At 53.1% G+C, this 27,996-nt stretch overlaps 6 protein-coding genes across 10 annotated transcripts; 2 read left to right on the top strand and 4 right to left on the bottom strand.

Annotated features, from left to right (window-relative positions):
- Nucleotides 1-10: 10 nt before the first annotated feature.
- LOC138815010 (sulfotransferase 1A1-like) lies at nt 11-3,503 on the bottom strand. 2 transcript variants are annotated; one of them, XM_070004214.1, is made up of 8 exons: nt 3,371-3,503; nt 2,132-2,280; nt 1,894-2,019; nt 1,710-1,807; nt 1,121-1,247; nt 933-1,027; nt 312-492; nt 11-201 (listed from the first exon to the last, which is right to left on the bottom strand). In XM_070004214.1, exons 2-8 carry the CDS (start codon nt 2,277-2,279, stop codon nt 89-91), a joined length of 888 nt encoding a protein of 295 aa, XP_069860315.1. In that variant the 5' UTR covers nt 2,280; nt 3,371-3,503; the 3' UTR covers nt 11-88. The 2 variants fall into 2 exon arrangements, with proteins under 2 accessions (XP_069860315.1, XP_069860314.1); XM_070004213.1 differs by having other exon boundaries at nt 2,132-2,283; nt 3,371-3,502.
- Nucleotides 3,504-8,115: 4,612 nt separating this feature from the next.
- On the top strand, nt 8,116-8,894 carry LOC138814897 (bolA-like protein 2). Its single transcript, XM_070003996.1, has 3 exons — nt 8,116-8,290; nt 8,385-8,482; nt 8,754-8,894. Exons 1-3 carry the CDS (start codon nt 8,228-8,230, stop codon nt 8,851-8,853), a joined length of 261 nt encoding a protein of 86 aa, XP_069860097.1. The 5' UTR covers nt 8,116-8,227; the 3' UTR covers nt 8,854-8,894.
- A 1,598-nt stretch (nt 8,895-10,492) lies between these two features.
- LOC138815006 (sulfotransferase 1A1-like) lies at nt 10,493-14,273 on the bottom strand. Of its 3 annotated transcripts, XM_070004208.1 has the most exons (9): nt 14,095-14,273; nt 13,845-13,977; nt 13,399-13,574; nt 13,171-13,296; nt 12,988-13,085; nt 12,034-12,160; nt 11,846-11,940; nt 10,987-11,167; nt 10,493-10,865 (listed from the first exon to the last, which is right to left on the bottom strand). In XM_070004208.1, exons 3-9 carry the CDS (start codon nt 13,544-13,546, stop codon nt 10,753-10,755), a joined length of 888 nt encoding a protein of 295 aa, XP_069860309.1. In that variant the 5' UTR covers nt 13,547-13,574; nt 13,845-13,977; nt 14,095-14,273; the 3' UTR covers nt 10,493-10,752. The 3 variants fall into 3 exon arrangements, with proteins under 3 accessions (XP_069860309.1, XP_069860310.1, XP_069860308.1); XM_070004209.1 differs by lacking the exon at nt 13,845-13,977 and having other exon boundaries at nt 13,399-13,595; XM_070004207.1 differs by lacking the exon at nt 13,845-13,977 and having other exon boundaries at nt 14,095-14,272.
- Nucleotides 14,274-15,491: 1,218 nt separating this feature from the next.
- On the bottom strand, nt 15,492-18,338 carry LOC138815008 (structure-specific endonuclease subunit SLX1-like). 2 transcript variants are annotated; one of them, XM_070004210.1, is made up of 6 exons: nt 18,151-18,338; nt 16,896-16,947; nt 16,456-16,785; nt 15,946-16,073; nt 15,708-15,795; nt 15,492-15,617 (listed from the first exon to the last, which is right to left on the bottom strand). In XM_070004210.1, exons 1-6 carry the CDS (start codon nt 18,336-18,338, stop codon nt 15,588-15,590), a joined length of 816 nt encoding a protein of 271 aa, XP_069860311.1. In that variant the 3' UTR covers nt 15,492-15,587. The 2 variants fall into 2 exon arrangements, with proteins under 2 accessions (XP_069860311.1, XP_069860312.1); XM_070004211.1 differs by lacking the exon at nt 16,456-16,785.
- A 166-nt stretch (nt 18,339-18,504) lies between these two features.
- Nucleotides 18,505-19,430, top strand: LOC138815009 (bolA-like protein 2). The gene is made up of 3 exons (XM_070004212.1): nt 18,505-18,826; nt 18,921-19,018; nt 19,290-19,430. The coding sequence occupies exons 1-3, from the start codon at nt 18,764-18,766 to the stop codon at nt 19,387-19,389; spliced, it is 261 nt and encodes an 86-aa protein (XP_069860313.1). The 5' UTR covers nt 18,505-18,763; the 3' UTR covers nt 19,390-19,430.
- A 1,641-nt stretch (nt 19,431-21,071) lies between these two features.
- LOC138815005 (coronin-1A) lies at nt 21,072-26,425 on the bottom strand. The gene is made up of 11 exons (XM_070004206.1): nt 26,336-26,425; nt 24,622-24,820; nt 23,485-23,607; nt 23,265-23,394; nt 22,996-23,180; nt 22,718-22,837; nt 22,382-22,486; nt 22,138-22,283; nt 21,968-22,025; nt 21,639-21,854; nt 21,072-21,288 (listed from the first exon to the last, which is right to left on the bottom strand). The coding sequence occupies exons 2-11, from the start codon at nt 24,817-24,819 to the stop codon at nt 21,184-21,186; spliced, it is 1,386 nt and encodes a 461-aa protein (XP_069860307.1). The 5' UTR covers nt 24,820; nt 26,336-26,425; the 3' UTR covers nt 21,072-21,183.
- Between the last annotated feature and the right edge of the window lie 1,571 nt (nt 26,426-27,996).

The following is a 27,996-nucleotide window of genomic DNA, read 5'->3' as shown; positions in this document are numbered from 1 at the left end:
ACTCTCTGTGTTGAACACATCGTATTTTATTCTTGAGGTCATGATCAGGTTTTGTCAAACTCCTTTGGAGTGACTCCTGACGACACATTCAGATCTCAGAGCGGAAAGTGAACTTGCAGCCCGCCATCTTGTCAGCGTAGTGGGCATCAAAGCGCTCGTTCTGGGCCACAGTGAAAGTATTTTTCCAGTCTCCTGTGGTCCCTGGATGGGGACAGAAGGAGGAAGGAGTTTCAGCCAAAGAGGAGGCCCCCAGGATAGACTTGCTATTAACCATCTGTTCTCCCCAAATACCCACCCTGGATGGGGCATACCTTTTCTCATGAAGGCGGAAATGTTGTGGTCCATGATTTCAGAAGGTAATGTGGTATAGTTAGCCATAGGGTTTTTCTTCATCTCCTTGAAAGATGTGTGCTGGGCGATTAAGTCTATGGTCTTCTCAGGTAAAGAGCGGCCCACAAACTCCAGGATCTTCCGAATCTCTCTTTTGGGGTTCTGTAGTAGCAGAAGGATCCTTCAGTGGAGGTTTGGATTGTACCTTGGGCAAACGCCAGAAGTCTACCCGCTCTAAGGGTACCGGGAGCTGCCCACTTGCACTGAGGAACTCAAGCCCAGCTCCAAGACTCTGGGCATCTTTCTGAGACAGTACTGTAATCCCTTTCTAGCCTGACATTGTGCCCTGAGTACCATATGTCCCATCTGGGAGAAGATAGAGACAGTCTTTCATCTCTGGGGCCCCAGCTGGTACCCCATCACGGAGAGAGAAGCAGGAGCATGGGTGATAAGGGTCATCAGTGTCCTCTGCTGAGCTGATGGGCAGCATGAGAGGGAAGAGGGAAATCCTGGGGTACAAGGGCTAAGGCCCTGAGTAGATCCCTCTGGGCTTCCTGTTCCCCAGCTGCCACAGGGAAGGAAGCATCAGCAGGTGGTCTTACCTCCTTCATGTCTTCATAGAAGAGGTACAGAACAGGGTGGGTGTGTTGCAGCTCCCACCACTCCTGCACATGCTGGTACCATGACCCATAGGACACTGGGGAGCAACACAGGCATAAACACAGCTGGGCTCAGTGTTAGCTGCTGCCCCTCAGCTCCAGCCCCCTCCTTCCTGCACAGTCAGACCCACCTTTCCCATCCATGAATTTCTCCAGGAAGCTGTCCCAGGTGCCAGGGTCAGGGTGCACCTTGGCCATGTGGTAAAAGTGATAATAGGAGACGGCCACATCCTTTGCATTGCGAGCAATGTAGATAACCTGCAGGGGCAGACCCCCATACCCCAAATCCTCACCATACTGCACCCCCCACTAGTCCTAGCTCTGCATTCTGTCTTCCTGTTTCCCTTGTCAGCATCCAGTTTAGAAGTTTTCTCTAGGTGTGGTAGCAGGCTGAGACTGACTGGTTGAGATTCTGTGATATGAGACAACCAGGCTGGCCTTAAACCCCACTTTGATACCAAAGTCCTGGCATATTTCATTCTAATCTGTTCCGTCAATAACACCTCATTCAGACTGGAACAAGGCAGACCTGGGTCCTACTCCCCCCCCCTCCCCCGCCCCGCTCCCCAGTGTCCTGTGAACACCTGGACATCTCAGGTGAATGTCTCAATTTCCTGGTCTTTAACAGACAGGCATATGTCCTCACAATGACACAGGACTAGAGGAATCCTTCCCCAAACAGGACCAAAGCTGGCGTGTCCAGCGTTCCTGCCCGCTCACCTTGACTTTCTGATCCAGCAGGCTCTGGGGGATCAAGGACAGAGGTAGATGTGTCTTGATCAGGCGTGGCGCTGGTGTGTTTTCCAGAGACTGTAGACCTAAGGGTGGGCAGGGAAGGTCAAGTGAGCTGAGGCCAGGTTCCACTTCCTGCCATGGCACTCACTCCCAGCTCCCCTCCACACACCTGAGGGAATGCCTGGACATTGGAACTCAAGGAAAGGCACCCTCATGTAGATGGGGGCCCGGCGACACTTCTCCAAATCACCACCCTGGTAGATCATGTCCAGTATCTCACTCACCCAAGTGGTGCCTGGAAAGAGGAACATCAGGGGGAAAGGTGTTGAGTGAGTAGCTGATCCTGCAAAGTGATCAGCAAAGTAAGGACTACAGCCTGGGAGAAGAGAGCGAGCTTGCCCACTTACCAGACTTGGGGTAGGTGCTAATGAGCAGATCATCAGGCCAGGCCTGGAAATCCTTCATCAACTTAGTTGCCTCTGCAAAGTACTTGATGAGTGGGATTCCCTTCACATGCACCAGCGGTGGGCGGGTGAAGTCCGGGAGTAGCTCCATGCTGCTGCATCAGGGAACAAAGCCCAGTCCACTATGTTAAAATGGTCACAGTACTATTTCCTGAACCCTTCCTTTGGGGTTTGGACTCAGAGGTATCTAAGGGTTGAGCAATTTGGCCAAGCTTCCCAAGCCAACAGGAGGTGGAGCTTGATCGAAAAGACTGGTATAACTGCTCAGAACTGCACTTCTGCCATAACCTGGGCTTGCCTGCACAGCTTTCTCTGATCCCAATCAGCACCACAGCAGGGGCCAAGTGAAGTACTTGGCGGAGGGGAGTGTAAATTGGCAACTCTCCAGAAGATTCCAGCAGATACTTTTTTTTTTGGCCAGTCCTGGAGCTTGCATCAGGGCCTGGGTGTGCTCCTGAGTTTTTTCCACTCAAAGCTAATGCTCTAGCCCTTTGAGCCACAGCACTACTTCTGGTTATTAGGTAGTTAATTGGAAATAAGAGTCTCATGGACTTTACTGCCCTTTATTGGCTGGCTTCCAACTGTGATCCTCAGCTCTTAGCCTCCTGAATAGCTAAGCTATGGACCAGCTTTTTACTTCTTAGTAGTTCCTACTTTTGCTTCAAGCCTATACCCAAGAGTTTCTTCCATCTGTTTCCTGTCTTTTTTTTTCTTTCTTTTTTTTTTTTTTGTCATGGGGTCTGAACTCTGGGCCTGGGCACTGTCCCTCAGCTCTTCAGCTCAAGGCTAAGCACCCAGGACCTCATGCATGCAAGGCAAGCACTCTACAACTGAGCCACCTTCCCAGCCCCTGTTCCCTGCCTTGAACTGCTTGGGCTACCTGTTAATTTATGGAAACATTTCTGGCCAACTAATCCTGAAATTCCACTTGAAAACACAAGCTCCAGCTTGTTTCTAAACAAACACAGCTGGTGAATCCACTGACTTTATCTTGGGATAAAGTGAGCAAAATTGAAGAGCAGAGGGGAACTCGAGAGAATAGAATTGTCTTCTGCTCTGGAAAAATCTGCAGGGAAAGAGCAAGGGAGGATAGAGGCCTCAGCAAGGGAGCAAAAAGGAATCTGTTGGGGCAGACTAGGTGGTAGGGCTGGGGGAGGGAGTGTGTGTGAAGAGCTCACTCACCAGATTTGGAAGGATCCTGCCTTGTGATCTCCTTCGGTCCAGTTGGGGAGCAGTGGCTTTGCAGGGTTGCACTGTCAGGAGTGCAGAGCTGCTCTGAGTTCACACTTTCTGAGTCCCAAGTTGTAGGGAGGTGGAGCCTGGACTGGAACTGACTGTACTCTTGGAAGGAAGGGGTGGAGTTGGGATGTCCAAAAGAGCCACCCCATCAGGAAGCAAACTAACAACAATCTGATACCACAAGATTGGGTACAGCCCATTGGGAAATTAAGAAAAACTATGTAGAAGGCCAAAGGGTGGCTTGTTTATATTTTAAGCTGTGATTTAGCTCCTGCCTTAATCACCTAAACTCTACCCCTGCAAGGACTGTCAATCAACAGATGAATGTTTATCTAGGTCCAATGGGGCAGTAGGAAGAGAGAAGGTATTAAGGACATTCACTTTCCTGCTGGCTTCAGGCAGGTCTTGATATCAAAAGTATCAAAGTTCAGCCAGGCACCAGTGGCTCATGCCTGTAATCCTAGCTACTCAGGAGGCTGAGATCTCAGGATCTCAGTTTAAAGCTAGTCCGGGCAGGAAAGTCCATGAGACTCTTATGTCCAATAAAGCACTAGAAAATTGGAAGTGGTGCTGTAGCTCAAGCGGTAGAGCACTCCCCTTGAGCTGAAGAGCTGAGGGACAGCGCCCAAGGCCAGAGTTCAAGCCCCATGACTGACCAAAAAAAAAAAAAAGTATCCAAGTTCCATACTGGAAGATATAAGCACTTATTTCTAGGACTGCCTTCTCTGAAGTCAAGGAAGTCCAGAGTGATGGGAATACCCAGGGGAGATGCAGGTCATGTGGTCAGCCCCTCTTCTCACCTATATTCCCTTACCCAGGTCTCTACAATAGCATCAGGAGGAGCCAGGCTCTGGCAGCTCACATCTGTAATCCTAGCCACTCAAGGAATCAAAGTCTGAGGATAGCAGTTCTAGGCCAGCATACAACTCAAAGCCAGTCCAGGCAGGAAAATCCATGAGATTCCTTTTTTTTTTTTTTTTTTTGGTCAGTTGTGGAACTTGGGTGCTATCCCTGAGTTCTTTTGCTCAAGGCTAGTGCTCTACCACTTTGAGCCACAGCACCACTTCCAGTCTTCTGACAGTTGATTGGCAATAAGAGTTTCATGGACTTTCCTGCCTGGGCTGGCCTTAAACCATGATTCTCCAATCTCAGCCTCCTGAGTAGCTAGGATTACAGTGTGAGCCACTGGAGCCAGGCACCATGAGATTCTTATCTCCAATAAACTACTAAATACTAAAAAAGCTGGAAGTGGAGTTGTAGTTCAAGTGGTAGAGCACTAGCCTTGAACAAAAGATGCTTACAGACAATGCCTAGGCCAAGTTCAAGCCCCAGGACTGGCAAAAAAAAAATAGCATCAAGAGATACTGTTACCATTCAGTTGACAGGGATCCTTTTGCTCTACCTGGATGGGAATTTGGAGTAGGCAAGAATTCTTCCAGCACTGGAAATACTGGGCCCTTGAGCACCCAAGGTCTAGGTTCAGGATTGACAGATCTAGCTTACAGATCCAAGTTCAAATCTAGGGCCCTGACCACTCCAGGCTTCAGTAACCAGAGAATTAGGGATAAAGCATTGTTCAAGTAGTAGAGCACTTGCTTGGCAAGGGGAAAGTCTTAGGTTCAAACTACAATTTATAGCTCGAGGAACACAGATTGGAAGCTTTGTTGTTGTGTTGATTTGTTAATTATAGGGCTTGAACTCAGGGCCTGGTCACCTGAGCTCTTTTTGCTGAAGGCTAGTGCTCTACCACTTTGAACCATATCCTCACTACAGGTTTATAAGTGGTTAATTGTAGATAGCCTCACGGGAACTTTTCTGCCTAGGCAGGCTTTGAACCATGATCCTCAGATCTCGGTCTCCTGAGTATCTAGGATTTCAGGTGTGAACTACTGGTACCCAGTTTCCCTGGAACTTGTGTGTGTGTGTGTGTGTGTGTGTGTGTGTGTGTGTGTGTGAGAGAGAGAGAGAGAGAGAGAGAGAGAGAGAGAGAGAGAACGTATGTGTGCCAGTGCTGGAGTTTGAACTCAAGGCCTGGGTATTGTCCCTTCAGTTTTTTGCACAAGGCTGTGAAATATTGATATTGGATCTAATTACTGGTGCCATCTTGGCAGATGATGAAGAATTTCTGAAAACTCTTAGAGGTGAATTCCCACCCCCATTCTCAGGTGACAGGCATGCCTGAATTCCTAGAAATAGATGAACAGGGACTTGGACAATAGGTTCCCAGATCTGCCCAGCCATGGGGTCCCTCTTCAACTCTCCATTAGAATTGATCTGATTTGTTGAGATTGTTTTTCTACCCTCCGTTCCTAACAGTATTGAGTGCCTTCAAGGCAGCAAATTTTTTTTTTTGGGGGGGATATGTGTCTGCTCACAGACACTGGCTTTCTAATAGACTCCTGATCCAATCTCTCAAAATGTGGCTTCTCTCTTTTTTGGGATAGAATTCATTTATAACAGCTGGTGCTCTACTACTTGAACCACACCTCTACTTCTGGCACTTGGTGGCTAACTGGAGATGAGAGTCTCATGGATTCTCCTGCTGGAGGTGGCTTCAAACCACAATATTCAGATCTCAGCCTTCTGAGTAGCTAAGATTACAGATATGAGCCACTGGTCCCCTGCCCTCTCTGGAACTCTTCAACTGCCTCTCAGTACTACTGCTACTAGCATTGCTGGTCCTGTCAACACTACTACTGCCAATGCCAGGAGGAGCTGTGGATGCTTCTGTTGCTACTGACTATACTTCCACCTTCCTCTGCTTCCTTCCAGTTACCAGCTCCATGTGATTTTTTTTTTTTTTTTTTTGGTCATGGGTCTTGAACTCTGGGCCTGGGCACTGTCCCCCAGCTCTTCAGCTTAAGGTGACACTCTACCACTGAGCCACAGACACAACGTTGATCTGGATGAAATTGTGAATCAGGTCATACCATTCCTCTGCTGAATAATTCTTGTCATCCTTAGAATGCAGTCTCAGCTGGACATTTTGGCTCACAAAATCTCTCTAGTCATTTGTTCATTGTGCTAGTCTGTCTGCTTAAACTCTATTCTAGTCACATAGAATCTTTAACCACATGGGCTGGAAAGGTGGCTCAGTGGTAGAACGCTTGCCTTGCATGCATGAGGCCCTGGGTTTGATTCCTCAGCACCACATAAGCAGAAAAAAAAAAAGCCGGAAGTGTTGCTGTGGCTCAAGTGGTAGAGTGCTAGCCTTGAGCTGAAGAGCTGAGGGACAGTGCCCAGGCCCAGAGTTCAGCCCCCACAACTGGACCCCCCCAAAAAAAGAATGTTTAACCACTTATGGTTTCTGGTGATTAATTGGAGATAAGAGTCTCACAGACTTTCCTGCCCAGGCTGGCTTTGAACCATGATCCTCAGATCTCAGCCTCCTGAGTAGCTAAGATTACAGGCACCAGCCACTGGTGCCCAGCTCCATGTGATTTAAATGATGAAGATCAGAGGTAGGCAAGAAATGACACTCCAGGAAGCCACTTATGGGGCTCAATCCTGCAACACCAGGTGGCAGCACAAAGGGTACTTGCAAATGGTTCACAAAGATGAAAAGTTTGCTTATATAGCAAGAAAAGGAGTGTGGCAAATGTGTGGACACCAGTCATATCAATGACTCATGCAAAAGAAGGATCCTGAAAAGGTACCCTCAAAAAAAAGTGCTCCTCCCTCTGGCTTGAGTGAAAATAGTTTCAGATTCACTAAGCATTCATTGAGGCTGTGTGTGTGTGTGTGTGTGTGTGTGTGTGTGTGTGTGTGTGTGTGTGTGTGTAAAACTGGAACTGATGGCCTGGGAGCTGTTTTTCACTTAAGGCTGGTGCTCTTGAGTGACAGCTCTACTTCTTGCTTGTTAATTATTTATTGGAGATAAGAATCTCACACTTTCCCTGCTCTGGCTGACTTCCAACTGCAATTCTCAGATCTCTGTCTCCTGAATACTTAGGATGACAGATGTGAGCCACCAGAGCCTGGCTAACAGGGGTGTGTGTGTGTGTGTGTGTGTGTGTGTTGTAAGGCAAGGGGCTTGAACTCAGAGCCTGGGTGATGTGTCTAAGCTTTTTTGCTCAAAGCTAGCACCCCACCACTTTGAGCCACAGCTTCACTTTTGGGTATCTGGTGGTTACTTGGAGATAAGAGTATCACAGAATTTCCTGCCCGAGCTGGCTTTGAACCTCGATCCTTAGATCTCAGCCTTCTGAGTAGCTGGGATTACAGGATTGAGCCCCCCAGTGCATGGTTTGGCTCACAGGCTTTCAATCACAAAAGTCCACCCTAAACTGTATTTATTGATTGTGTGAATCGATACGAGGGCTTGAATTCAGGGCCTCCTGCTCTTGCTACTGAATCCTTATTTATGGAGCTCTATGGTTCCGGCCAGACTTTTTAATCTAGTACTTCCGCAGTTGGGGCTGCAGTTGCCCATATCTCAAGAAGTTCTTGGAAATCAAACGCAGCTTAGGGCACCCTCTTCTGGCAGAAAGAACAGGTGCACACCAAGCCGCCGAACTCCGGACGGAGCTGAAAGCTGCCAGCGCGAACCAATCAGCGTCGGCCGCCGCAGGGCCCGTCCTCAGGCTGATTCTGATTGGCTAGCAGTGAAAGGCGCGGCAACCCTCGGCTGTCAGAAAACCTGGTTTGCGTGAGGGCGGAAGTGCCGCCTTTCAGCTTCTCCAGTAAGGGCGGAAGTGAGCGCCGAAGCGGAAGCGGCTCCAGCTGACCGGGAGCGTGGTGTGGCCCGTCCGAGGTGGGGCCGTGTCCCCGCCGGGCTGCCGCCCCCGCTGGGTTGCGGCCATGGAACTCACGGCCGACTACCTCCGGGAGAAGCTGCTGCGGGGCCTGGAGGCGGAGCACGTGGTGAGTGAGCCGCCGGGCCCGCCCCGACGCGACGCGGGCCAAAGGGCTCCGGGGGCGGGCCCGCGCCGACCGCGTCCATTCTCCCGCCCCGTAGGAAGTGGAGGACACGACGCGCAGCCGTTGCGCCACCAGCTTCCGAGTCCTCGTCGTGTCGGCTAAGTTCGAAGGGAAGCCACTGCTTCAGCGACACCGGTGAGCCACTGCGACCCTCACCCCGCGCGGCCCCCGGGCCGGCCCCCAGCCCGGCCGCCAGCCCGTCCCCCTCCGCCCGGGGCCCTCGGCCCCGCAGTGAGGCCCACGGCCCCGGCGGCCGCCCCTGCGGTCCTCGCTGCTTGGATTGCGACTGTGTGGACATCGGAGATTCCCACGGCTCGCGGGGAATTCCCACGAGCTCGGGGAAAGCGGTGGCTCCGCGGTCGCGCTGGCTTCGGGGACCATCGATGTCCCGCCCTGTCTCCCCCAGGCTGGTGAATGAGTGCCTAGCGAAGGAGCTGCAGTGCATCCATGCCCTTGAGCAGAAAACCCTGACCCCAGAGCAGTGGAGACGGGAGTGTCGGAAGTGAGGGATGGAGCCTGCTCAGCTATTAAATGACATAAACATAAATCGGGGTTGCTTCTTGTATCACTGTTGGGGGCGGGGGGTGGGACGCTCTACTCTATCCCTGTTTTACCATGGACAAATTCCTCTGCGTATCTGCACCTCTAGGTCCTAAGTCCTACCTGGGACTTAACTTTGCAAGCCTCTAGACCTCCAGCGGTGTGTACTGTCCACCCTAATCCCCACACAGCAGGGGCTTCCTGCTCCCACCCAAGTGGGTGGACAGGGGACATCCCGACTCGTGAAGTTCTTTACCAAAATATCTCTTTCTAATATGGCATTGTATAGAAAAGGGCTGAGTATGAAGCTTTTGATGGAGTTAACACAGTATGAACCAAGACCTGGGTGCCACCCACCTCAACAGCCCTGTGATATTCCTGTCTTGAACAAATTGAATCGTGAGTACTACCCCACACTCAAGCACCTTTTGCTAGGACCTAACAGTGCTATTTCTGCCTGTGCTATTTTGAGAGGCTAGGGCAAGTGGAGGCCACAGAAAGCAGAAAAGACAGTTACAGTGTGCAGTATCAAGGCCTAGTCCAGGATTCAGTCTGCCCTTCAGCAAGCAAGTCTTCTACGTCTCGGCTTTCTCATCTGAAAAGCAGGATCAAGTTTATTGGATTGCTTCTAAGCTTTTCCTTATATAAGTTCCTCTTGATCATTTTATCCTTCACCTAGAGTTGGAAAGATGTCTACTATGGCCTTTGGCAAGTAGAGAACTGGCGCCTAAGCCCTGTGAATGTACCAGGTCTACCTCCTACTTTCCTGTCAGCTTTGGCCCACCTGACAGGTTGCTTGATTGTGCTAACTCCTGCAGCCAGAGTGTTCTGCCTCTTGCTCCTGGGTAAGGTCTATGGTAGCCGGCTTGTTCATTCCCTTAACAACAGCTTCCCACTGGCACTTGCCCCCTGCCTTTCTTCACTGTGGGGGCAGCCTCTCCCTTTGCATTTCTCCTTGCTTCCTGATCATGAGAGAGAGTTCTGAGCAGCAGAGTGTGGACTCCATGGCCCCAGAGTAGCAGTGTGGGCAGAAAAGGCAGGGAGCTCTCATTCTGGGAGTTCTGTCTAGAGCTCGGGGCTGAGAAGAAATGTCTTCTCCCTGGAGACTGAGTGGGTAGAGGGCCCCATCTGTCTCAGTAGCTTTTCTTCTTTTTTGTGGGGTATAGAACTGGGGTTTGAACTCAGAGCTTTATGTTGGCTAGACAGGGGCTTCACCAATTGAACCATACTTCCAGCTATTTTTTTCTTTTTTTTCTTTCTTTTTTTTTTTTAAATGGGGCTTGAAGTCTGGGTCTGGTTGCTGTCTCTCAGCTCTTCAGTTTAAGGCTAGTGCTCTATCACTTGAGCCACAGCACCACTTTTGTTTTTCTGGTGGTTTGTTGGAGATAAGAGTCTCTCAGACTCTCACAGACTTTCCTGCCCGTGCTGACTTTGAACCACAATCCTCAGATCTCTGCCTCCTGAGTAGCTAGAATTACAGGCATGAGCCACCAGCATATGGCTTCTAGCTATTCTTATAGCTCACGTTTCTCTTATTATCATATTTAATTCTTGAGGCCATAGGTGTAGGTAGCCATCCCAGAGGACCACGCAGAAACAGCCACATACAGAAGGAGGTTTATCAGAGGGGCCATCTTCCCCATCCAGGTGGATCCTTGTAACTCCAGGGCTAGAAGTGGGAGGTACTCTGCATGTGCAGCTAGGTCTGGGTGGAGAGTGGGAGTGCCCACCTATCCCAAAGGAGCTGGTGGGAGCCCCCCAGAGAGTGCTTTATGAAGGAGTGGGAGGGGCTGAGGGGCTGATAGAGAGGGAATGCTAACAATAGGTTTGTTCAAACTGCTCTGAAGTAACTCCTGGTAATATAGTTAAATCTGATAACGAAAGGTGAGGTCACAGCCTGCCATCTTGTCAGCATAGTGGGCATCAAAGCGCTTGTTCTGGGCCTCAGTGAAGGTGTTTTTCCAGTCTCCTGTGATGCCTAGACAGGGACAGAAGGAAGATAGAATTTCAGCCACAGAGGAGGCCCCAAGTGGACCAGAGTGGACTTGCTAACTATTACCATCTGCTTTCCCCAAATACCCACCCTGGCTGGGGCCTACCTTTCCTCATGAATGGGGAAACACTGTGGTCCATGTGGTGACTGGGTATAGTGGTGTAATTAGTCATAGGGTTCTTCTTCATCTCCTTGAAGGTTGTGTGCTGGACAATGAGATCTATGGTTTCCTCAGGCACAGAGCGCCCCAGAAAGTCCAGGATCTTTCGAATCTCCCTTTTGGGGTTCTGCAACAACATAGAGACCCTTCAGTGGAGGTTTGGATTGTACATTGGGCAAATGCCCTCAGCTGCCCTCTTTAAGGCCACAGGGAATTGCCTACTTGCTGTGAGAACTCTCAGGCTTAGCTCTTAGACTCTGGGCCTCTTTCCCTGGCAAACTAATCATTTCCTATTCTGCCATCAAGGACTGAGCCCAGTGCATCCTTTCTGGGAGAGTACAGCAATAGGCATTCATTGCTGGGACCCATGCTGACACCTCATGGGAGAGAGGGAGAAGCAGAAGCACCATTGCTAATGGTTCACATCACATGTGGGTAACGCATGTGCTTGGAGATTAGGACCAGCATTGCAGTGTCCTCTGCTGAGCTGGTACTGATGGCACAGCTGGTGGATAGAGCTAGGGCTGAATCACTTTTGGACATTCACAAAGCCCTGGGTTTGAGCCTCTGAACTGGAAAAACAAACAAAACTGAAGGCATGGCTTAAATGAAAGAACACCTGCTTAGCAATTGAGAGGCCTGAGTTCAAATGCTACTTCCAGGGGTGTGGGGGAGAAGATGTACAGGAGACGGAAATGGAAATCCTAGACCAGGGACCTGGGCTGAGGTCCTAGGAGGACATAGTCCCTGTGGGTTTCTGTTCCCCAGCTGCCACAGGGAAGGAAGCATCAGCAGGTGGTCTCACCTCCTTCATGTCTTCATAGAAGAGGTACAGAACAGGGTGGGTGTGGCGCAGCTCCCACCACTCCCGCACATGCTGGTACCATGACCCATAGGACACTGGGGAGCAACACAGGCATAAACACAGCTGGGCTTAGTTTTAGCTGCTGCCCCTCAGCTCCAGCCCCCTCCTTCCTGCACAGTCAGACCCACCTTTCCCATCCATGAATTTCTCCAGGAAGCTGTCCCAGGTGCCAGGGTCAGGGTGCACCTTGGCCATGAGGTGGAAGTTATAATAGGAGACGGCCACATCCTTTGCATTGCGGGCAATGTAGATGACCTGCAGGGGCAGACCCCCATATCCAAAACCCTAACCACACTGTACTCCACACTAGTCCTATCTCCCCATTCTGCCTTCCTGTTTCCCTTCTCAGCACTCAGTTTAAGAGTTTTCTCTGGGTATAGTAGCTAAGGAGGAAGCGGGCCATTGAGTTAGCATTTAAACCCTGCTTTAATGCTGTTTATGGTTTGGATATGGGTGTCACCCCACACAGCACATTTGTTGAAGGTCTGTCTGGTCTTGTTTATAGCACTGTGGAGAATGTTTGAATTCTGAGGGCTCTGGCTTAATTGGTTGTTTATAGCCATTGATGGATTCCTATTTTCTAGCATTATTAGTAGGTGGCAGTAACTAGGATTTGAGGTTTTATTAGAGGATGGTGTCACTTTGGGCATCACTGTGAAGGGTTTATCTGGTTCCTCTTGTACCGTAATGTGGATTTCACCATAGCTTTCTATGTTTCACCACAAGCCAAAAACAAAAAAAGCCCCGATCATGGACTAGAAGCCTACACCAAAATAAACCTTTCCTTGAGTTGCTTATCTCAGGTGTTTTTTCAGTGATAACTAATACAAATGCAAAGTCATGGCTGGTGGCTAGAATCATATTCCATACTAATCTTACCACCTTCGAGCTCCACACCCAGACTGGAACAAGGTAGACTTGGGTCCTACCAGGCTCTCTCTCGGGGCACCCTGAAGTATCTCCCTTTCCTGATCCTCTAAATGGGCATATAGCCTCCCCATTTGCAATGTCACAGGGCTGGAGGGGTCCATCCCAGACCAAGACCAAAGCTGGTGTGGCCAGGGCCCTGCCCTGCCTCTCACCTTGACCTTCTGGTCCAGCAGGCTCTGGGGGAGCAGGGCCAGGGGCAAGTGTGTCTTGAGCAGCCGGGGGGGTTTGGCGCTTTCCAGAGCCTCTCGACCTAAGGGTAGGCAGGGAAGGTCAAGTGAGTTGAGGCCCTGGCCTACCTCCTACCTTGTTATTTCCCCTTTCACTCTTCCACATACCTGAGGGAACACCTGGGCTTGTGAACTCAAGGAAAGGCACCCTCATGTAGATGGGGGCCCGGCGACACTTCTCCAAATCACCATCCTGGTAGATTATGTCCAGTATCTCACTTACCCAAGTGGTGCCTGGAGAGTAAGGGAAATTGGGATGAATTGGGCTAAGGGCCTGGCCCCACTTACCAGTTGTGGACTGCAGCCCAAGAAAGAAGGGTAGGCCTGCCTCCTTACCCGACTTGGGGTATGTGCTGACAAGCAGGTCGTCATCCCGGGCCTGGAAGTCCTGTAGCAGCCTTGTCCCTTCTGCAAAGTACTTGATCATTGGTATGCCCTTCATATCTACCAGTGACGGGCGGGAGGTGTCCTGGACCAATTCCATGTGTCTTCAGGAGACTCAGCCTTGCCCACTTAACACAACCACAACAGCCCTATTTATTATTATTATCATCATCATCATCATCATCTTGGATGTGGATCAGGGATTTAATTCAAGGCCTCATGCTTGCTAAACTGGTATTCTACCATTTAAACCACTCATCCAGCCCTGCCTTTTATTGGTTATTTTGGAGATGGAGTCTAGTGGCCTTTTCTGCCCATGTTAGTTAGCCTTGAACTGCAGTCCTCCAGATCTCAGCCTCCTGAGTAGCTAGAATTACACATATGAGCCACTGGCACACCTGTCTCATTTGAATTCTTGCTTTGGGGTTGGGATCCTGAGGCTTCCGGAGATTGATTCGTCCAAGCTTATACCAAGCCAGCTAGAAGAGCTGGGAGATCTCTGGGGCAAGAGCAGGAGGATAGAGGCTCCAACTACAGATCAAACAGAAGTCCAGTCAAACAAGAGCAAACCATAATTAGAAGATGGGGAGACTAGGAGCTGGGCATTGCTTGGTGGTCAATCCCTCTCCTCCCCACTCCGGCACTCACCTTATCTGAGGGATCTACCCTATGGCCTCCCTGGTAAGTGAGCAGTGGTGGAGCCGGGTGCCCTGTGCACTGAGTACAGAGCTCTCTCAGTTTTATAGGTCCTGAGTAATAGGGAGGTGGAGCCAGTGTTGGAACCGGCTACCACAGAGATAGAAAAGATGGGGTTTAGGAATGGAGTAAGTTGTTTTCTGACCACAGTAGGCACTCCCTGCAGTCTCCTCCGGAAGGAAAGGGTAGGGGAATGTTATGCATTGTAGCACAGGAACTAGAAATATCCTCAGACCTGTCTGAATATCCAGTAAGTAGGTTTAGACTGTAGAAAACAAAAGGGGTGAGAGTAGGTGAAAGGACCAGGGCAGATTGTTTTGTTCTTCCAGATGTAATCTAGGTCCTGTTTGCCACATCTAAACTCCACCCTGCAGGGGCTGTCAGTACAACTGACACAGTCAGGGGGAGGAGTAGGAAGAAATGGGCGGGACAAACAAGGCTTTCCGGGAACTAGCTGCTCTGAGAAGAATCTGAATCTAGTGGAGTTGGCAGCTCCTCACAGGACAGAACAAGGGCACTAGAGTCCAAAAGACCTGAGGGGAGTCCCTGTGCATGGCTCCTTGATGCCTCATCAAGCCCCCTAAAGGGGCTTTTCTTTCCCTAGGTTCACACGGGCTCTGTAGGCATATACAGAGAGACCAGGGCAGGGAAACCACAGGGTCCCATAGAAGGAGGCCTCCCTTTGCCCTCCTGCTTTACCTTTTTCTTACATTTGGGGTTAAGATCTAAAGTCAAGCTCAGCACTGGACATGCAGGCTCTCTGCATGATGAGTGCGAGTCTACAAGCCTCTAAAAAGTTGTACAGTATAACCAGACCAGGTGCAGTGGCCCAGCCCATGCCTGTAGTCCCAGCTATTTGGTAGACAGAGATCAGGAAGATCATAGTTCAGGCCAGCCTGGGGTAAAGGTGAACAATAAACCAGTTGTACTGAGGACCTGAGATTTACAGCTGCCATAGGTAGGAGGATTGTAGTGTGAGGCTAACCTCAGGCAAAAACAATACAAGACCCTACCAGAAAAATAAAGGGGAAAAAAAGGCACTGGGGACATTGCTCTAGTGGTAGATCCCCTACTTAGCCAGAGGGATATTCCTGAGGTTATACCCCAGAACCACACACACACACATATACAGAGAGAGAAAGAGGGAGGGAGGGAGGGAGAGAGAGAGAGAGAGAGAGAGAGAGAGAGAGAGAGAGAGAGAGAGAGAGAGAGAGAGAGAGAGAGAGAGAGATTGTGTAACCAAAGGAAAACTAAAAAAGGAGGAGGTGGTTCATAGGGTCAGACCAGCAGCTCCTCCTCCCACCTCTGTTTCCTTCATCTAGATCTCCACAAAAAAAACACTGGAAAGGTACCCCAAAGTCAGACTTTTTATTTTATTCAAGTAAAAACAGCCCAGACCATGGACAAGGGGAACAAAAAGGTAGCTGGGTTGGAGACACCGAGCATCAGGTTTCCAACATGTCTGTCCAGTGTTCCTGTGGGGACAAAAAGGTTAATCAAATGAAGCCTTGGGGAGTAGGTGTTAGGAGATGGGGAAGCTGGGCCTTGAGCCCCCAGCCTCTTACCTGTTCTAATTCTGAGTCCTCCTCTTCCTCCTCAGTGCTCATTCCACACAGTGAGATCAGGTCTCCCCAGAGCAGTGAGTTCTTACAACTACCAAAGGGGTGCAGTTGGTAGTTAGGCATTTCCTGCCCCCTCCAGCCTATGTTCTATGAGCTTCAATGAGGACCCAGCTGGCCCACAGTGAGCCACTGAGCACCTCTCCCCAGGGCTGCTCCAGGTTGGAAAAGGGACTGGACTCACCAAGGACACTGGCCTTCTAGGGGCAAAAGCTGCTCTGGTTCTTCCCTAAGGAACTCCTCTGCCAAGCAGATTACATGGGCCCTGAGGGAGCAGTCAGGGTGGGGGCAGCACAGGGGCCCCTCTTCATCCTGTCAGAAGTGGCAGACAGAGAAAGCAGCTTTACTGAGAGCTCAGCAGAAGCCAGGCCCCACCATGTATTTATGGACTACTTGCTTAGTGCAGAAGTGAACAAGAATTGCCCTCCTGGAGATGCGCGTGAAGAGTGGAAACTGATAACATATAATGTGAAACTATATGTTAAGAGGCAGAAGGAACGGGTAGCACAAGGCAGTGCTGCGATTTCAGATGAAGGCCAGGGAAGGCATAGTCAAAGGCCCTGAGCAGTAACTGAGGAGGCCAGGAAGGGCCCAAAGTTATATTCTCACCGTTTCAGAGATGAAGCCAGGTGGGCAAAGTCAGTACCAAGACTCAGGCCTAACTCCATCCTTGCTTGGGGTGGGGCTTACCGACCTGGAACGCGCATGCGCAGAGGGTGCAGCCGGTCTCAGAGCCTTGGTCAGGCCTGTCAGCTACAGGCACAGCCCTGGGCTTGGGGGCCGAGGCCTTAGGCGGCGGTGGCCCAAAGGCCAGTGGCACGTGCGGCGGCGGCGGAGGACAAAGATCTCGGCGGAAGTCCTGGCGTAGCCAGCGCAGTGTGAGCGGGAGACGCGCCCAGGGCGGCGCACGCAGCATGTGCGCCAGCACGCGCAGGTGGAAATCGAAGGCTACTTCACTGCGCATGCGCGGACCCACGTGTACAAGGCGGCGCGAGGCTTGCGGGTGCTGCCAGGCCCACTCGAACTGTGGTAGGGTTCACAAGGGGGTCAGGGAGACAAAGGGCAAGAGGTCCCGGGCCAAGCCTCAAGCCCCAGTTCTGCCCACCTTTTTTAGCACCCGGTCACCTCTCTTACCCGAAGAGCTGCTACAGCAGACGGGAAGCCATGCACAATGAGCACCATCTCCCTGGAAAGGAGAAGAAGGAAGCAGCCTGTTCCACCCTGTACCACCCGCACCCTGAAAGAAGCCAAATCCTAAAGCCGTGCCTTGACTTCAGACCTCCAAGGTGAGTTAAGCCCAAGTCTTACAGACCTTAAAGGACCATGAAGCCCCCCCCCCTTTTGTGCAGCTAAGACCTCTCCCAACTACAGTCCTCAGGCCTCACTTCCAATCTCAGGTACTTAACTGTCACAAGCTCTAATCCATCCCCAGCATTGCTTACCAAGCTCCTTTTGCATGTTATACAATTAGCATATATTAGCTGTACAAAGTGATAGGCTTCATTAAGACATTTGTGACGCTTGTATAAAATAATTTTAGCATATGCATACTCCACACCCCTCCATTTCTACTGCCTCAAGCTTGGGGCTAGAACTCAGGGCCTAGGCACTGTCCCTGAGCTTTTGTGTTCAAAGCTAGCACTGTCTACCATTTGAGCCACAGCTCCACTTCTAGCTCCTTTTTGGTGATTAATTGAAGAGTCTCACGGATTTTCCTGCCCAGGCTGGCTTCAGACCATGATTTTCAGTCTTCAGCTTCTAGAGTAGCTAGGATTACAGTCCTGGCCACCAGTGTCTGGCTTTCTGTCCCTCCCTCCCTGCCCCCCATTCCTTGTGAAAGGAGTCTCACTATGTAGGTCAGGCTTGAATTCCAGTGATCCTCTTGTGTTGTGCCCCAAGGCCTGGCTCTTATCTTCCATCCACCCCCCATTCTAGATTATATGAAAGAAAAAAAAACGCATTATTTGGCTCCTCCCTTTCTTAACAATCTCTAGTTCTGTCTTTTCCTGAAAAGGACATAATTTCATCCTTCTTTCTGGCCGAATTAAACTCCAACACACATTTTTTTTTCTTTTTCCATTCATCTGTTGATGCACTTCCATTGATCTGTTGATGGTACTTGGCTGTTGTGAATAGTGCTAGAATAACCAACCCCAGCCCAGAATGAAACCGATGACTTTGCACACTTCAGACAAGGGCTCTACCATTTGAGCTACAACCAAGTCCTACAACCAAGTCGCCTCCCAGACATCGCCCTATCCCGAATTCAAGTTGCTGGGCTCAACTTCAGTTCCTCCAGCCCCGCCCTACGCTCCCTCTCAGAGGTCTCTGCCCTTTCAGGCCCGCCTCCCTAAAGCCTTAACTCCATTAGAGACCTGCACCAGCTTACCACGGCCCTCTTCCGCTAGTCCGCCAGGCTCCGCCCTTTTTGCGACCGCCGTTGTGCTGCTGGACTCGACGAGCAGGATTAACTGTGAACCCGACATAGACTCGGCCGCGATGCCGAGGATTCAGGCAGTAGAGCAGGTAGACCCCGAAGAAGCGCCCTGGCTTCACTGCACCCCCTCCGGGACCCATTGGGGTTTATGAGTCGGAGCGGAGCTGGGGGTTGATTTCTGTAACTGAACCCTGGGGAGGACTTGGACGACGAAACCTAGCAATGCAGCTTAGGGCACCCTCTTCTGGCTGGAAGAGCCGGTGCACAGCAGGCTGCCCAGCTCCGGACGGAGCTGAAAGCTGCCAGCGCGGACCAATCAGCGTCGGCCGCCGCAGGGCCCGTCCTCAGGCTGATTCTGATTGGCTAGCAGTGAAAGGCGCGGCAACCCTCGGCTGTCAGAAAACCTGGTTTGCGTGAGGGCGGAAGTGCCGCCTTTCAGCTTCTCCAGTAAGGGCGGAAGTGAGCGCCGAAGCGGAAGCGGCTCCAGCCGACCGGGAGCGTGGTGTGGCCCGTCCGAGGTGGGGCCGTGTCCCCGCCGGGCTGCCGCCCCCGCTGGGTTGCGGCCATGGAACTCACGGCCGACTACCTCCGGGAGAAGCTGCTGCGGGGCCTGGAGGCGGAGCACGTGGTGAGTGAGCCGCCGGGCCCGCCCCGACGCGACGCGGGCCAAAGGGCTCCGGGGGCGGGCCCGCGCCGACCGCGTCCATTCTCCCGCCCCGTAGGAAGTGGAGGACACGACGCGCAGCCGTTGCGCCACCAGCTTCCGAGTCCTCGTCGTGTCGGCTAAGTTCGAAGGGAAGCCACTGCTTCAGCGACACCGGTGAGCCACTGCGACCCTCACCCCGCGCGGCCCCCGGGCCGGCCCCCAGCCCGGCCGCCAGCCCGTCCCCCTCCGCCCGGGGCCCTCGGCCCCGCAGTGAGGCCCACGGCCCCGGCGGCCGCCCCTGCGGGCCTCGCTGCTTGGATTGCGACTGTGTGGACATCGGAGATTCCCACGGCTCGCGGGGAATTCCCACGAGCTCGGGGAAAGCGGTGGCTCCGCGGTCGCGCTGGCTTCGGGGACCATCGATGTCCCGCCCTGTCTCCCCCAGGCTGGTGAATGAGTGCCTAGCGAAGGAGCTACAGTGCATCCATGCCCTTGAGCAGAAAACCCTGACCCCAGAGCAGTGGAGACGGGAGTGTCGCAAGTGAGGGATGGAGCCTGCTCAGCTATTAAATGACATAAACATAAATCGGGGTTGCTTCTTGTATCACTGTTGGGGAGGGGGGGGAGAGACGCTGAGTTTAGTCTTGTTCCTGCCTTTCCTCTATCTTTCTTAGCGTCTTTTCCGTGTCTGCCTTGCAAGCCTTCTCCAGTGGTGTACTGTCCACCCCACCTCCAGAGAGCAGGAGCTTCCTTCAAGATGTATTGAGGGGCTGGGAAGGTGGCCTTGCATGCATGAGGCCCTGGGTTCGATTCCACGGTGCCAGAAGTGGCACTTTGGTGCAAGTGGTAGAGCGCTAGCCTTAAGCTGAAGAGCTGAGGGACAGCGCCCAGGCCCAGAGTTCAGGCCCACGACCAACCAAAAAAAAAACGATGTATTTATGAGAAAGGCCATAGGGTTTCTTTCAGGCTCTGGTAGCTGAACAAACCTCTCTTTTCCTTCAGAGAGCCCTGACAGAAAATGACTTGCATGTTCTCCCAGTCCTCAGGGCACCAGTGTTCAGGAAGTGCTCTTCCTTACCTGCTGCCCCTAGGAATTCCCTGGGCTTCTCAAAATGGGGCCTGTGAGCAAGAGACAGGCACTGGATTGGAGCAGGAAGGTAAGGCTAACCTGAGCAACATAACAGGGCAGATGGTATATGTCAGTCTAAATCCTCCATTGGTAGGTTTGGTGGGATCTTGTAGAGATATTCCTGATATCAGGTAATTTACTTGGAGCCTTGGCTGTTTGAGCATGACATGTTTTTGCCATGTACTTTTCCATAGTATCTATGTTTTGCCTTTTTCTTTATGCTTTGAGACCTGATGTGTGTTTTCCAAGTTGATCTCCAACTCACGAGCTCAAATCATCCTTCCACTCCCTCCATCACTGGGACAGCATTGTGGGCCACCACATCTAGCTCTTCTGTTTTCAAGGATTATTTCTTAACCCATGAATTACCTTCTCTTCCACTTGCTCCTCTTGTTCACATCAGAGAGCATGGGCTGGCCAAGTTGGAGTCAGAGTGGTTTATATCCCAGAGATCATTTTCTAAACTTTGTTCTCCTGGAGCAGGAGAAAATTAGTGACTTGAGTCTACCCAGAAAGACCTATCATGTCAGTTGTACAGTAGAGATGCAAGTGAAACCCAGCCTCCACCCTGATGTAATCCACCTCTGTATTCCCAAGCTGTGCTGATTGCCTTCCCTGGCCGAGGGTCAGGTGACCTACACAGAGGTGGAATCTTAAATGTGGGCAAGGACATTTGTCTGTCCTGTGCAGCTCACCACCCAGTCCTCTTTGTCCTGTGACATGCTGTATAGGATATTCTGGGAATGGAGCCTTTGATGGGTCTTGCATGTTATGAACCACACTGTGAGCCTGTGTTAGCCCAGCCCAAGAGGCTCCTGAAAATTTGGCAGTGAAATCCCACAAGCTCTTAATAGGGCCTCACAGATCTATTTCTGCTAGGTCTTCTTCACAGAAGCCACAGGAAGGGACAAGGGGCAGCTGCACTGAGCAGCAGGAAGTCTCTGAACCAAAGAGGGATACTTAGACCATTCCTCCGCAGACTGCATTCAGAAGAGATCCCGAGCTAAGGACAGACCCATCAAGACTAGTGAGGGAGAAGCTCTGCATAGGTCAGTTCCACAGACCTGACTTTCAAGTAAGCAGTCGTCTGAGAGGAGGTACCAGAAAATAAAACATTTTATTATTTTTTTTATCTGCCATGGTGGCCTGGGATATAGGGAGCGAGGTGAGGGATGTGAATGTTCGGCCCCACTGAAGGCCCCAGGTTCCTCTACTTGGCCTGGACCATCTCCTCCAGCCTGTCCAAGCGCTTCTGTAGCTCCTGCACTGTGGCCTGCAGCTTCCCCATCTCCTCCTCCAGATGGGACACGGCATCCTGGGAGAGCCAGCATCGTGTCAGGTCCCTCTCCTTCCTGGGCTCCCCTTTGCAGTACTGTAGTTTGAACTCTCAAGCTTCACACTTGCTAGGCCGGTGCTCTACCACTTGACCCACACCCCCAGCTCATTACCCTGGCATCTGCCAGCCCTCTGGAGAACCTCAGGGCTTGTCCCTGGTGTTTTAGTCAGTACCTGCCTAAACCCATAAGCCCACTCCCGTTTTCTGAGATCTCAGCATTTCCTACTTCTAGCCCCTCAATGACAGGTCCCAATGCCAACCTCCTGCCACTGGGGCACTGGGCCCATCCAGCAGTTCTTGCCCTATCCTATTTCCCCATCCTGGCTTACCCGATTAGGAGTACCACTGGCCTCTGGTGCTGCCCTCCTGCGTGTGCTGTCCAGGCCCCGGTTGACCCGCAGCTCCCGACTCTTTGGAGGTACATAGCCATCCTTGAGGGAAATGAGGAGGGGCCCAGCATCACGACCCCCTAACCACTCCTCAGCTGTGAGGGCAGGATCAGGCCCGGCAGTAGGTGGATACAGGTCCTCCTGGAAAAGGTCCGACTGTAGGCGAGATCAAGACTGGTCATGAGATTGTTCATAGGGAACACTAGCCCACCCTGTGACCCACCCTGGCCACAGCCCATAGGGCACAGGGAGCCACCCCAGTGCCTCACCTTCCTAGGCACTGTCATGGCGATGGGCTCGCACTTCCGCTCATGCAGCTTGTAGAATCTGTGGAGAGAGGAAGGTGAGCGGTGCCACAGCATGTCTGCTGAGGGCCTAAAGATCATGAGGTCAGCGCTGGCCCAAGAGCATGCTCCTGTCAGGATCAGGGGTCAGTCACCTGGCAATCTCACACTTGTTCACTTCCAGGCCACGTTTGGGCATGTAACCCATACCACGCTGTGACTCCTTGGAACTGAACATGGAGAGATAGTGCAGGAACGGAGCCTCCGAGGTGATCTCAAAGTACCGGATAGAGCTGTCCCCCTGCAGGAGGGGTGTGCGAGTGTCAGCACCAATAGCATCTCCAGCCCAGTCCTGTCGAAGCCCCCTGCCCACCTCCCTGACCCACTCAGCTGAGATACCTTGCCACAGAGGTAGACAATATTGGTGTCAGGGTCAAAGAAGGGCAGCAAGACTCCACTGCTGGTGTCCAGTTCCTGCAGGGACAGTGGCTCCTCCAGATGCTTCTGTAGAGATAGGTGGAAGGTAGTTAACAGGCTGGGCCTTATTAGGCCCTGAGACAGTGAACTTCATGGGGCGATGACCAGAAGAGGCTTTCCAAACAAAGCAGTGGAAACTCAAATTACAGATAGGTAAACTGAGGCCTGTGGCCATTTGGCCAGGCACTAGCAGAGTAGGCATGAAGGCTCCAGCCTTGATTCCCAGCCCAGGGCTCCGTTTCCAGGCTCAGCACTCACTGTGTCCCACAGCGCCACCTGCCGCTCACTCATGCGACTGAAGCCTGTGGTCAGGATCTTCCCTTCCGACACAAACACTGCGTGTACTGGCCGGGTCCCCTCATGAGGACGGTCCTTCTCCTGCAAAGAAAGGGAGGGAGTTAGAGGGTAAGACACACACACCCCACTAAGGGGCATAGGTGGGGACAAGGGGGGGGGGCAGCACCCAAGGGGCTGGTGGATAGTGGGTAGGAGGAATAAAGGCCTGAGGTAAAGAGTCAAGGTTCATAGCAACTCACAGCTACCACAGTGCCTTTGCGGGGCTCTATGATTCGCACGCGCTTGTCACGACAGGAGGTGCAGATGAGGGCCCCATCTCTACTCCAGTCCACACTGTAGATCGTGTCTGGGTGCACATCTGGACCCAGTGTCAGCACAGCCACTCCAGTGCCCACATCCCACACCAGGATCACGTTATCACAACCTGTGCAATTGCCCCAGTGTCAGAAGCCACGAGCCATCTGTCAGCCCCCAGCCCTCTGCCCCTCTGCCCCTCTGCCTGCAGCACCTGCGCTGAGCAGCACATTCTGGGCTGTGGGGTGCCAGGCCACAATGCCCACCCGCTTGGTGTGGCCCTCCAGGGTGACAACAGGTTCCCGCAGGGGCAGCGTCAGACCCCCATCCGGGATCTCCCATACCTGCAGAGAAAGGGTGAGTTAAGTCTGGGGCTCCAAATGTTGAATTCATCTTGGAGCCCCCTCCTGGCCGGCATTCCCAGAAGCACTCACCATGACCGTGCAGTCCTCGGAGCCACTGGCAATGACGTTGTCATTGTGGGGGCACCAGGCAATGTCCAGCACAGGGGCTGTATGGCCACAGACCAGGGGCACATTCTTGTCCACTCGTCCAGTCTGGAGAGGACAGCAGAGCCTTTGATGGGAGCCCTTGGCCCTCTAAACCCAATCCAACCTTCCTACCTGCTCTGCAGATGGACAGAACACCTTAGGGTGGATAGGGTTTATCATCTTTGCCCCCATCCCAAGCAGGCTGGCCACAAGTGGTGGAAGGTGGGGTATGCTAAGCCACGTGTGATTTGGGCCCTTCCTGTTTCTGGACTCTGAGGGCCAGCACCCTGCCTCTCCCCCTCCCCCCCAGCTTCCCAGAAAGGCCTCCATGGGCGCAACAGGCCCAATACAGGTGTAGCGTTGAGGTCCTATGGAAGTGTGAGTGGGGATGGTGCAGGGATGTATCTTGCCAAATGGACCTAGAAGGCCTGTCCTCATGGCTCCCAGGCAGCAGCAGAGATTTGGAAATGGCCTCTTGTGGGGCCAACTGCCTCAGCAGGGCTTCCTGTGTGGAGAGCTGCTCAGAGCACAGGCCCAGCTCTCACCCCAACAACCACTTCCTCTTCTCTGCATTTCCATCGGCCCTTTTAAGGTAACAACTTGGGGCCCATCTCCTCTTCCTGTCTCACCCCCAAAAAAACAAGAGTGTGCTGGGGGCAGGGGTCAGAAGAGGGTAAGCGGGATGGACAGCAGGCCCAGACAATTAGACTGGCCTTTTAATCACCATGCCTGTGAACTGGGGCTGCAACTTGCTGGTCCCCCAAAGGCTGGTTCCTCCTTAGGCCAAGAGCTGCAGTCATAGCCTGAGAACACTGCTGGGTCCACACTGAAACCTCCTAGCCCGCTCTGTACTTCCCGGGGCAGAGATCCCCAATCTGAGACATGGGAGACTCGGTCCTAGCCTGCATCTCTGTGTGGCTCCCTCGCATTGTCCCCTCCGGACCTCCATTCCCATACCACCACTACACGCAGAAGCTGGAGGGAGCTTAGGCACATTGTCTCTGCTCAGTTAGTTACACAGGGACAACACTGGTGACATCCTCAGGAGGGGAGCTGCCATCTGGGACTCCAGGGACTCACCTTGCTCAGGGGCAGCACCAGGAAGGCTCCACCCCCACTGGCTTCACAGATCAAGGCCATGAATTTGGGGTTGACAGCACAGAAGCCACTATCCCAGGTGGTCTGTGAGACCCGCACATCCTCATAGCACTGGTCAGCCTTGGCTGGCTGTCCAAACACATGACGGAACTTGCTGGAACGGACCACCTGCCGGCTCATCCTGGAAAACACACGTGACATTTACTACCTCTGAAAGGTCACCTCTGACCTTTCAGAAGTTACACATCCCTCAGACACCTTCAATGTGGATTTTAGAATCCCAGCATCATCTCTGTGGCACTCTGCCCTTATTCTCTCCCCTGGCTGGCAGTCTCTTAGCCCTTCTCAGTAGCTCCTGCTTAACCCACAGGCTCAGATGCTCCACCCCGAGGCCCTCCAAGCCACCTTTTCAATACTGCCCCTTCATCCCCTAAAACAGCTTTGTGTGGTATGACACCACAAGCTCAGTTGTTGGCTGCCTGGCTGATGGAGGCCGAATGCTCCCCTAAAAGGGTTTAAACAACACAGGGGACCACCCTGACCGCCCTGAAGGCTGGGTCCTCTCTTACTGAACCTACAGAGCCTACATACACCGCACATCCACATAGGGAGCTTCCTAAAGGCTGGGCAGAGCTGCCCCTCCCTTGCCTCCTGGTCTAGGGTTGGCACACAAGAGGAAGTAGAGCGTGGGCCTGGCCAGGAGGCTTTCCCAGTGGATCCCTGGCCAACAGAAGCAGTGATGGCCATGGCTTGGGTCCAGTATTTCCTCCCCACATCTCCGCCTCTCACCTCCACTCAGAAAAAGCAGGTGCCCTGCAGGGCCATCTCCACCCTCCTTGGAACTACACACACAGGAAGGGAGAGGAGGAGGAAGGCCTGCTGACTTCTCTGGAGATTAGCTTGTATGATTTTCCCCGTGATGGCTGGGTGGATGGAGAGTGGGCGAAGCCAAGGAGATCACCTCTGTTCTCCAGCTCCACAGCCCCATCCTGGTGCCCAAGTGTTCCACCTTTCTGCTCAGCCAAAGGGCTCCAGCTACTCTGCCAAGGCAGAGCCTCCATCACCTCCTCAGGCTGGCCCATCTGCTCTGCTTTCAGGCCTGGTCGCTTCTTCTGGGGTTCCAGCCCTCCTTCCCTACCCTGAGGTCCCCCCTCCCGCCCCCCCCCCACACACGGTGGCTCTCAGGTCTGCCTGCCCAGAAAGCCTAAGCAAATGGCCAAGCTAAGGACAGGATGGGTACCAGCCCCAGGTGAGCCGTCCAGACCCGCGGGGAAGGGAGCCCCTACCCGAGATGGGGGGGACAGGAAGCCTTGCCCCACCCTCCCTCCTTCCCCACCCAGGTGCCAGGCCTGGAAACCACAGAAAGGGGAACTTGGTCTTTTTCTTGTTTTGCTCTCGGCCCCTTCCGGTCTCGCCGCTCGGAGCAGCTGCTCGGCTCGCCGCACCCCGGCCCCCACCCCCACCGCCCCGAGGCGCCCGTTCCGGGGGGGCCCCCTCCCGCCCGGACCACCTCCATCTTGGCGGCCCCCACCTCGGACCGCTCAGGACCCTCCCTGTCCCCCCCACCCCCGACAGAGCGGGGGGCACCTGCCAGCCCGCCACCCCTGGCCCGCTGCTCCCACGCTCGCCCGCGCGGCCCCACAGGTGGCCGGTGCCGCGGCGCCCGGTCCCCGCAGCGGAGGGGGCCCAGCCCTACCTGCTGCGGACACGAGCGTGACCCCCAGCGGAGGAGGAAGGGAGGCGGCGGCGCGAGCGGAGGAGCTGCAGCCCCGCGGCCCGAGGATGCTCTGTCAGACAATGAATGAGAAGCGGCCGTGCGCCGCCTCCGGGGCGGCCTCGCCCCTCGGGGGCGGGGCTCGCGGCGGCCGGACACGCCCCCTCGGGCTGGCCACGCCCCCCGCGGCGGGACCGGCGCGTGCCTCCCCCCAGCCCCCTCCACCCGCAGCCCCCGCCCGGGCCCGCGCCGCCGGCTCCGAGCCGGAACAGATGCCAGCTCCGATCTGCTCTTCCTTGAATGTCAAAATGCAAAAATACTCTGTTCTGTCCTCTCTCCCGCAGCCGCCCCCGGCCTGCTCGCCGTCCTTTCCCCCGCCTCCCCATCCCCCGCGCGCTCCAGAAAGCTCGCGAAGCCCCCGAGCCCGCCCATCGCCGGACCCCAGCCGGGGACCCCGCAACGCACTCATGCGTGGCTGGCCTCGGGAATCACCCGGGGTCGCAGGTCTCCATCCCCGGCGCCCGGATCCTCCCGCTTCGCCGGTTGGAGGCCAGGAGCGAGCATAGCTGGCCCATCATCCATTGTCTGAACATCATTGCCTGCGCCCACCCCTGAACCCCTGAACCCCTGGACAGCCATCGCAGGTGGACCCAGGGCGGCCTGCGCGCGCCAAGCACAGGCGAAGCCCCAAGGCACCCACGAGGGGCGAGGGGGAGGCCACCCATCCTTGGGTTCCTAGGGGCCTGCAGACCCCTGGCTGTCACTCTGCTGTGTGACCTTGGGCAAGATACTTAACCTCTCTCAGCCTCAGTTTCCCTTCTGTAACAGTCTTTCTACCTCACACGGTTATGGGGATGATAATTTAAAATAATCCAAGGAAGCTGGACACCATTGACTCATGCCTGTAATTCTAGCTCTCAGGGAGCTGAGATCTGAGAATAAAAGTTCAAAGCCAGGAAAGCCTGTGAGAGTCTCATCTCCAATTAAGCAGCAAGCAGCCAGAAGTAGAGGTATGGCTCAAGTGGTAAAGGGGGCTAGCCTTGACTGTAAAAGCTAAGGGACTGACCCAGGCCAGAGTTCAAGCCCCAAGACAGCATTGAATAAATAATCCAGCAAGAGCTTGACTCACACCCCATTTTACAGAGTAGTAGGTGTTTAATGTTGGCTTTTTCTTTTCCCCAGTCCTTGGGGCTGCCCTTGGCTTTTTCATTTTATGTGGTACTGAGGAATTGAACTCAAGGCTTTATGCATGCTAGGCAAGCACTCTATCACTACGCCACATTCCCAACCTAATGTTGGTTCTTATCATTATTGTTAAACGAGGTTTGCACTGGACCTGAGAGGATGAGGAAGGGATACCAGGCAGGCCTGGCTAGAGGAGGATCTGGTGGGCTGAGGGACATTGACAGCCCAGACAAGGTCAACTTGGTGTGATCAAGCCCAAGGAATAGCATGGGACTGCCCAAATTTTATTTGCCTTCACTACTGCTGGCCTGTGATCTTCCACAAGAAAACTAACCTCTCCCAAGCTCTATTTCCTCACCTGTAAATAGGAGATAAGTAAGATTTGCCTTGCCTGCCTCACAGTTAATGAGGCTAAAATGATATATAAGGAACAGTCAACCACAAAAGTTAAGAGCTGA

The sequence above is a fragment of the Dipodomys merriami genome, unplaced genomic scaffold, assembly GCF_024711535.1.
Source record: "Dipodomys merriami isolate MVZ:Mamm:240054 unplaced genomic scaffold, mDipMer1.0.p SCAF_62, whole genome shotgun sequence".
Taxonomy (NCBI): domain Eukaryota; kingdom Metazoa; phylum Chordata; class Mammalia; order Rodentia; family Heteromyidae; genus Dipodomys; species Dipodomys merriami.
The sequence above is the reverse complement of the archived record's forward strand: the minus strand, read 5'-3'. Positions and strand labels throughout refer to the sequence as shown.

What these genes read in the sequence shown, in the direction of transcription:
- LOC138815010 (XM_070004214.1), bottom strand. Translation starts at nt 2,279, where the DNA reads ATGGAGCTACTCCCGGACTTCACCCGCCCACCGCTGGTGCATGTGAAG. An exon ending in TAGCACCTACCCCAAGTCTG is followed by an intron (nt 2,020 to 2,131) that starts GTAAGTGGGCAA and finishes TCCTCTTTCCAG; the next exon opens with GCACCACTTGGGTGAGTGAG. An exon ending in TGCTGGATCAGAAAGTCAAG is followed by an intron (nt 1,248 to 1,709) that starts GTGAGCGGGCAG and finishes CTGCCCCTGCAG; the next exon opens with GTTATCTACATTGCTCGCAA.
- LOC138814897 (XM_070003996.1), top strand. Translation starts at nt 8,228, where the DNA reads ATGGAACTCACGGCCGACTACCTCCGGGAGAAGCTGCTGCGGGGCCTG. An exon ending in GCCTGGAGGCGGAGCACGTG is followed by an intron (nt 8,291 to 8,384) that starts GTGAGTGAGCCG and finishes CCCGCCCCGTAG; the next exon opens with GAAGTGGAGGACACGACGCG. An exon ending in CCACTGCTTCAGCGACACCG is followed by an intron (nt 8,483 to 8,753) that starts GTGAGCCACTGC and finishes TGTCTCCCCCAG; the next exon opens with GCTGGTGAATGAGTGCCTAG.
- LOC138815006 (XM_070004208.1), bottom strand. Translation starts at nt 13,546, where the DNA reads ATGGAATTGGTCCAGGACACCTCCCGCCCGTCACTGGTAGATATGAAG. An exon ending in AAGCCCAGGTGTTCCCTCAG is followed by an intron (nt 13,086 to 13,170) that starts GTATGTGGAAGA and finishes GCCTACCCTTAG; the next exon opens with GTCGAGAGGCTCTGGAAAGC. An exon ending in TTCCCCATTCATGAGGAAAG is followed by an intron (nt 10,866 to 10,986) that starts GTAGGCCCCAGC and finishes GTCCCTGTCTAG; the next exon opens with GCATCACAGGAGACTGGAAA.
- LOC138815008 (XM_070004210.1), bottom strand. Translation starts at nt 18,338, where the DNA reads ATGGGTCCCGGAGGGGGTGCAGTGAAGCCAGGGCGCTTCTTCGGGGTC. An exon ending in ACTAGCGGAAGAGGGCCGTG is followed by an intron (nt 16,948 to 18,150) that starts GTAAGCTGGTGC and finishes TCTCCTTTCCAG; the next exon opens with GGAGATGGTGCTCATTGTGC. An exon ending in AGGACTCAGAATTAGAACAG is followed by an intron (nt 15,618 to 15,707) that starts GTAAGAGGCTGG and finishes TTGTCCCCACAG; the next exon opens with GAACACTGGACAGACATGTT.
- LOC138815009 (XM_070004212.1), top strand. Translation starts at nt 18,764, where the DNA reads ATGGAACTCACGGCCGACTACCTCCGGGAGAAGCTGCTGCGGGGCCTG. An exon ending in GCCTGGAGGCGGAGCACGTG is followed by an intron (nt 18,827 to 18,920) that starts GTGAGTGAGCCG and finishes CCCGCCCCGTAG; the next exon opens with GAAGTGGAGGACACGACGCG. An exon ending in CCACTGCTTCAGCGACACCG is followed by an intron (nt 19,019 to 19,289) that starts GTGAGCCACTGC and finishes TGTCTCCCCCAG; the next exon opens with GCTGGTGAATGAGTGCCTAG.
- LOC138815005 (XM_070004206.1), bottom strand. Translation starts at nt 24,819, where the DNA reads ATGAGCCGGCAGGTGGTCCGTTCCAGCAAGTTCCGTCATGTGTTTGGA. An exon ending in CCATGACAGTGCCTAGGAAG is followed by an intron (nt 21,855 to 21,967) that starts GTGAGGCACTGG and finishes TCTCGCCTACAG; the next exon opens with TCGGACCTTTTCCAGGAGGA. An exon ending in CCAGTGGTACTCCTAATCGG is followed by an intron (nt 21,289 to 21,638) that starts GTAAGCCAGGAT and finishes TGGCTCTCCCAG; the next exon opens with GATGCCGTGTCCCATCTGGA.